This window comes from Chelonoidis abingdonii, chromosome 11 (assembly GCF_003597395.2).
Source record: "Chelonoidis abingdonii isolate Lonesome George chromosome 11, CheloAbing_2.0, whole genome shotgun sequence".
Classification (NCBI taxonomy): Eukaryota; Metazoa; Chordata; order Testudines; family Testudinidae; genus Chelonoidis; species Chelonoidis abingdonii.
The window spans coordinates 53,424,450-53,431,752 of NC_133779.1; the positions used below are offsets into that span (position 1 = coordinate 53,424,450).

Consider the following 7,303-nt stretch of genomic DNA (forward strand, 5'->3'; position numbering starts at 1 on the left):
GGGGTGGTGGGGATGGATAGATAGATAGATGGGGTGTATGGGGATAGATAGATAGATAGATGGGGTGTGTGGGAATGGATAGATAGAGTGTATGGAGGTAGATAAATACAGATGAGATGTATAGGGATGGATGGATGGATAGATAGATAGATAGGGGTGGTGGGGATGGGTAGATAGATAGATGAGGTGTATGGGGATAGATGGATATAGATGAGGTGTACAGGGATGGATGGATGGATTGATGGATAGATCCTATTTCACAGGTGATAGTGGACTGTGTTGTGCTTCACAGAGCTGTTCTTTGCCAGCAGACCCTCCCGAGACAGTGGGTGTTCCCAACTCCACCTCCTGCCCACCGGAGTGACTCTGCCTTGGGTGCAGGGAGGCTGGCTGGGGGGCATTCCAGTGTGCTCAGCCCACTCTGGAAATGGCACTGGGCAACACAGGCTGGGAGCTGGGGCCAGAGGGAACCATAGGGTCTGTCTGTGCCTGGCAGCCTCCATAACAAATCCCCTTTCTTATTTCATCTACTTCCCTTTGCCCATCCCAAGGGAGGCTCCATCCTGGTGCCCAACGTTCGCACATTAGGCCTTGAGGCCATGCCAAGCCGGTTAGTGTCTGGGTGCAGATGGTGCTTTTAGAATGTGGAATAAAATGAATAGGGGTGTGTCACCGCTGCCCTCTGCTGGATGAAACCTGAACAGTTTGATGGTGCGTCGTAAGCCCTATTGTGCTAACAGCTAATGGGGAGTCTCCGTTAGCTCAGGTGGCGGGTGCCATGGTGCAGAGCAGACGTGGCTTTGTTGCCGCACTCATGCACCTTTGCTCTTCTTCTCCCGCTCCAGCTGATCCCGTACTGGGAGAAAACATTCGATATCGACCTATCCCAGCCCCAGATTGGTGTGGTCAACGTCACAGATGTGAGTATACAGACACGCAGGGGCCGCTCGTGCATCAGGGCCAGTCTGACTGGGAGTCGGCCTCTCTGCAATCCCTGGGGATGTGACCCCTGGTGGGTCGAGGGAGCCCAGTGCCCCGCCTTCCCACAATCTGTGTTTCAAACGTGTGCCGGAGCTATGCCACGGCTCTGGGGAAATCAGCACGGCTGGCGCCCAGCTCGGGGACACGGTTCCAACATGTGTTGGTCCTGTGTGTTCTGCATGGATTGGTCTGTATCAGAAATGCCCCGGCACTGGCTCCACTCAGCATCCCGGCCTCCTCTGTGCAGCCGCTGATCTCTGTGCCCTGCGGAGTGCACTGGGCCACAGAGGAGCCAGCCTGGAGCCTGGAGTCTGGAGGCCCCTGTTTATGCCCAGAGCTGGGTACATCCCAGGCTGCCCCACACCAGCTTCCCCCTGGCGCCCGGTCAGCTTGCTCCAGCCTAGGGGTTCACAGGGATCGGAGAGCTCAGGCCAGGGCCTGATCCTTGGCTAGCAATGGGGGCAGGGCAGCTGTACAGTATGGACACTGGGATCCGAGACCTGCGCCGCTCATCACACAGAGAGACTGGCCACACTGGATCCAGCACTGGGGGTGACCCCATCTCTGGCCTCCTGCCCTTCCCAACCCACTCCTTCCCTCCCCCGGAACTCACCGCTCCCCCTTCCCACCCCAGGCTGACAGCATCTGGATGCAGATGGACAATGAGGAGGACCTGCCATCCACGGAGGAGCTGGAGGACTGGCTCCAGGACGTGCTGGAAGGGGAGATCAACACAGAGGACGACGATGACGACGATGATGACGATGATGATGATGAAGAAGATTAGCTGCCTCTCTGTGGGCGTCCCCAGCCTGCCTGACACACAAGGCCAGGCCCCACCTGGGTTGCACCCGTGCCACCCCACCGGGGGCTCAGGGGTGGGAGTGACGGGCCCACGGCCGCACCGGAGCAAAGAACACCATCAGACTCTAATGATAATGCCTTTTTATATGGATTCAACCACAGCCAACATCCCCCGGCCCCATGCTACCCCCTGCAGGACGCTGACACCAGGGGGGAGACTGGGCCCACTAGGGACAACTCCCCCCCAATAGAGTCCGTTTGCCCCCTCCTCCTCCATCTCTCTGTCTGCAACAGCCCAACTGGATTTTGATCTCAGCACGTGTGAGTCGGGAACTGCCAGGTCCCCTGCCCTGAGCGTCCCACTCCGCCCTTGCATGTCATGAGCGCCTCTTGGCCACTCCCTTCCCCGCGGTAGAGCCCAGAGAGTTTGCCCTTTCCCTGCCGAGGGGCAGGTGTTCACCCAGCCTGAGCCAAACATCAAAAGGGGAGAGTTTCAAACGCACTGGAAGAGCCCAAGTCTCGTTGGTTTTCAATATGCTTTTAAATCCCTTCCCTGAATTTGTGGAGGGGAAGTTACAGCCCAGCTGGAACATCGTGGGTTATAACTGAGTCCCTCTCCTCACAAAAGCCAAATTCCTGGAGCTAGAGGAGAATCCCCATTCTCTCTCAGCATTATAGGGCTCATGACACACAGTAGAGCAGCTCCCGTCCCAACCACTAGAGGGCAACTGTGTCCTGTACAGACATAATCAGTCCATTAGAAAGCATAAATAAGCCTGCAGGCAAACTGAAGGCGAAATCAGAGGAAATCTGTCCCTTAAAATTGCTGTTTGCCAACCTGAGATAAAAATCCATTCTGCGTGTTTCCCCTCCTCCACCAGTAGCTCATCCTTTTCCCAGTGTCCTTGTGTGGACTGGTTCTGTTGCAGCACAATGCACCGTTACCTCCTCCCATGGAACAACATGGCACCACCCCCCAACACACACGCCCTCCCTCGCAGGGGGGCAGCCAATGTACAATTTGTATATTTTTAAACAACTTTGTACAGCTCAATATTGTAACAACCAACGTGATTAAAAACGAACAGTGAGAACCACAAGGGTCTTCCGGATTGTTTTGTTTATTTGGTTCAAACAATGAGGTGGGTTTTTCCGGGACCTGGCTGAAGATGTCAGGACGGGACTCTCACGCCACGAGAGACTAGTTCATTGGGGTCTGGATGGGAAGGAAGCACTGAGCCCACGTCTGGAGGACGTAGGACCCAGCTGCTTCCGAGAAGGACTGAACTGGGATCTGTCCTACCTCCTCTGGCTGGTGAGTCTTGCCCACATGCTCAGGGTTTAGCTGATTGCCATATTTGGGGTTGGGAAGGAATTTTCCTCCAGGGCAGATTGGCAGAAGCCCCTGGGGAGTTTTCGCCTTCCTCTGCAGCGTGGGGCACGGGTCACTTGGTGAAAGGTTATCTGCACCTGGAAGTCTTTAAATCATGATTTGAGGACTTCAGTGGCTCAGACACGGGTTTATTACAGGAGTGGGTGGGTGAGATTCAGCGGCCTGCATTGTGCAGGAGGTCAGACTAGATGATCATAATGGTCCCTTCTGACCTTAAAGTCTATGAGTCTATGAGTCCTGTGCATGAGACGGCAGAGGGGTCCCCTCCAGATAATCAGTAACTGAGCTCGTCCATGGGTTCGCTTGTCATTGTCAGGAGTTCGGTTAACCAAGTCAGGAGCAGAGCTGTGGTGCCTGGGTTTTCCTGCAGTGGCCTTTGAAAAGCACCGCACCCGGTATCAGCTAGCTCCCTGCTCCTGGGGCCAGGGTCCTTGGAGCCAAACGAGGGGGTGACGTGGAATAAAAAGGTCCAAGTGCAAAATACTGCGGTGGCAGGAGCCACCCAACCCCAGGGCATAGGAAACCTAGGGGCGCGACCATTTGAATTTGGCAATTAACAATGTGCTGGGGAAAATTTTCGATCAGCGTTCACCGGTTTCCTGGGGTTACAGATATTTTTTTCGTGGAAACGTTTGGGTTATTTTGACAGAGTCAAAACGGAAAATTTTCAGTTTCCTGTTTCCCTCCCTCCCACCCCCTTTGCACCCCTGGGGGAACAAGGAGGAAAACCAAAAAAAACCCCAAAAAGCAAATGGATTTTTTTATTTGGAATCTAAATGATGCAATTTTTCACTTTGCTTCATTTCAGCACCAAAATGTTGCAGGTTGTGCTTCAGATTTTCACTTGATTCAAAAAGTCATTTTTCCACCCAAACAACTGGTCAATGAAAGAGTTTTGAGCGGCTCTAACCCACCGCTCAATGTTCCACTCGATTTTGGGTGGAAGAATAAAATGCAGGAATTGTGCTGGCAGCACCCATTGGTGCTGGCACGTTGCATTTCTGAGCCAGCTGTGCCTAGGATCCTCCCAGTCCCCCGTATTTGGGCCTGGAGGCTTCAGCCTCGTTGGGCCCCCTGGCAGTCCCTGCGTCGAGGATGGGGAGGGGCACGCTGGACCCTGCCACCCGTGCCAAGCCTCCAACTAAGTGGCGGGTGGGAGAACCTGAGCCGGAGCGACTCCGTGCTGTTCGCTGGCGTTGCCAAGGATACCAGGTCTATGCTACATTAACTGCAGGCTACAAGCGCTGGCCCAGCTGGGAGCTCAGACAGACCAGCATGATGGGCCTGAGAAGCTGGGTGGTGGGGGTTGTCTGCGTTGGGGGTGGGTTGCACATACGCATCCATGCATGTACTTGTTCAGGTGTGTGTGTGCGCGTGGGTATTTGTGTGCACGTGTAGGGGGCCACGGGGACAAGAGGGACAAGTGAAGGGGACTCGTTGGAGCCTTGAATAACTGAATCCAGGTCCTACCTGGATCCTCAGCTCAAGGGTCGCCTGGATTGGCAGCATCAGCTCCTCTCCTTAAAGGGGACCCAGATCCCTTGTCCCGCGCTGGCTTAGTATCTGTGTGCTGCTGCTTGCTTCCGGGTGGAATCAGGACGACTCCAGTGGGCGCCCTAGTCCCTGTGCTGGGCACTGCAATTCTTCTGCAGCGCACGGGAGCTTTTCGAGCACGAGGATCCGGGTTCTATCTTCATGCCGCTGCCACAAAGTTCTGAGCAGTTTCTCATCTTCTCCTGGGGGTGATTCAAGGATACGGCTGGGAGCTGCTGCAGCCGGCTCAGGTTGGGGAGTTTGGTACCGGAGAGCCCCAGCCGTGCCCCATGCCCACAGCGTTTCACCTCTGGACCAAGGGCTGCAGGCTGGTCTGTGCCCAATGATGCCCCTCCCGCTGGCAAACCTTGTGTGCCCTCTGGTTGCAGGGCGATGGCTCTCGCCAGCCCAGCACTGGCTTCACCTTGGGCTGGGGTGATGGAGGGTTTCGTTGTCCCGTCTTGTGGGAAGAGGTGACCTGCATTGCTGCTGACCACCAGCTGGGCCTGCCCTTCATGTGCTTAATGTCGCCAGAAGCCACAGCAAGGCTGGTGCACGACAAATGGCAGCATCCACCCCTGGGTGACTCCTCCCTCCCCTGCATCCATGAGCAGGCGGCCCAGGGCAGTCAGTGTCAGAGATACACTGGGGAGGGGCTAGCACCAACAGGGTCAGGAGGGGATCTCCCCCATGGGCAGGTCCTCCCACTACCCCAGGGACTCCTGCACCTTCCTTTGAAGCATCTGGCTCTGGCCACGCTCAGACACAGGATACCTGGTCTGAGTCTGAGCCTGTCTTAGGCCCTAGTCAATGTCACCTGCTGCGCCTAGTCAGGTTTACCTTCCATTGCTCATGCTCCACCCCAAAGCGCTCGCTGCGGTCGGCTTCCCAGCACCCAGGCAGGGCTACATTTCAATAAATAAATACATACAGAAAAAGCATCTCGTAAAGAAAAGGATTTTAAAATTAAAAATTCATGAACCCATCTCTGCTGTATTAACGTCAGGCTCTGTAAAGCCATTTAGGCGTTAGGCCAGTTGGTTACAGCAGGGGATGGCTTTTGTGGGTTGCGGCAGGGGTGTAGGGGTGGGTCGTGCACCCACAGGGCAGAGGGGAAATCGGCGCCTATGCATGGTATTCCAGGTGAGATCTCACCAGTGCCTTGGATAACGGTACTAACACTTCCCTGTCTCTCCTGGAAATACCTCGCCTGATCGCACTAGCCTTTTTCACATAGGCAGCTCATAGTCATCCTGTGATCAAGCAATACACCCAGGTACTTCTCCTCCGCTGAACCCAACAGATACGTCCCCAGGTTATAGCAAAAATTCTTGTTGTTAGTCCCTAAGTGCATAACCTCGCACTTTGTATTATTTCATTTCATCCCATTTCTATTATTCCAGTTTTCAAGGTCACCCTTCAGATCTTCTTGTGTGATCATAGAATCACAGGACTGGAAGAGATCTCAAGAGGTCACCTAGTCCAGGCCCCCGCACTCATGGCAGGACTGAATATTACCTAGACCATTATCTACATGTTATCTAGTATTACCCACCCCTGACAGGTGTTTGTCGAACCTGCTCTTAAAAAGCCCCAATGATGGAGATTCCGCAACCTCCCTAGGCAATTTATTCTAGTGCTTAACCACCCTGACAGTTAGGAAATGTTTCCTAATGGCCAACCTAAACTGCTCTTGCTGCAATTTAAGCCCATTGCTTCTTGTCCTATCCTCAGAGGTTAAGGAGAACAATTCTTCTCCCTCCTCCTTGTAACAACCTTTTACGTCCTTGAAAACTGTGATCACGTCCCCTCTCAGGCTTCTCTTCTCCAGACTAACGGATGTTCCGATCCTCCTCTGTATTGGCAGTTCTGCCCAGCTTAGTGTTATTAGCAACCTCCCACATATCGTGCCCAGGTCATGAATGAAAATGTGAAATGGTATTGGCCCCAAGAGGGGAGGGGAGTGGTGTCCACAGGTTGGAATTGGGGGAGTATAGAACTGGGACCAAGGGGAGCAGAACTGGGCCAAACTGGAATCATGGCGCTCAACACCTGGATTGGCGGGAGGCGGGGGGGCTTTAGAAAACTCCGATTGGTCACATTTGCTACAGATTTCCCCTCCCCCATTTGCTGCCCCCTGGTGGTCACTGTGCTAATTCAGCCGGAGAACCCCACAGCCTTGGCTGATATGCAATAGTGATGCTTCCCAGCATCTCCTGCCGCTGATCTTCAGCCCCAGGCAACTGTCCCCCTCTTGGAGTTTGCATCCACAGCTTCCACAGGCCTCTTCTTGCAAACCATTTGTTCAGGGAGCACGGGGTAGAGAGGACAGCATGTGCAGCAGTGGCTGGGAAATGCCCAAGATCTCACTCTGCCCTGGGGCAGGATGTGGGTAAGGCGGCTGGCAGCACACAGGAGTGACTGATCTCGTGATCCTCCAGCAGTCACAATGGTGGAAAGCGTGTGACACTGACATTCACTTGGAAGGAAAGATCTTAATGAAGCGGCATGTGAAATTTTGGTGCCATCAGATCCAAAACCTGGGCTGGTGAAGGTTGGAGTTGAGATGGCAGAGCTGTGTATAAGGGGGGA

At 54.1% G+C, this 7,303-nt stretch overlaps 1 protein-coding gene across 1 annotated transcript in view; it reads left to right on the forward strand.

Moving 5' to 3' along the window:
- Positions 1 to 2,695, forward strand: part of CASQ1 (calsequestrin 1) — a 36,994-nt gene extending 34,299 nt beyond the window's left edge. Inside the window, exons 10-11 of the mRNA XM_032796308.2 lie at positions 846 to 920; positions 1,616 to 2,695. Of these exons, the coding sequence (XP_032652199.2) occupies positions 846 to 920; positions 1,616 to 1,768 (228 nt within the window). The 3' untranslated portion in view covers positions 1,769 to 2,695. The remainder of the gene's footprint in view (positions 1 to 845; positions 921 to 1,615) is intronic.
- The last annotated feature ends 4,608 nt before the right edge of the window (positions 2,696 to 7,303 follow it).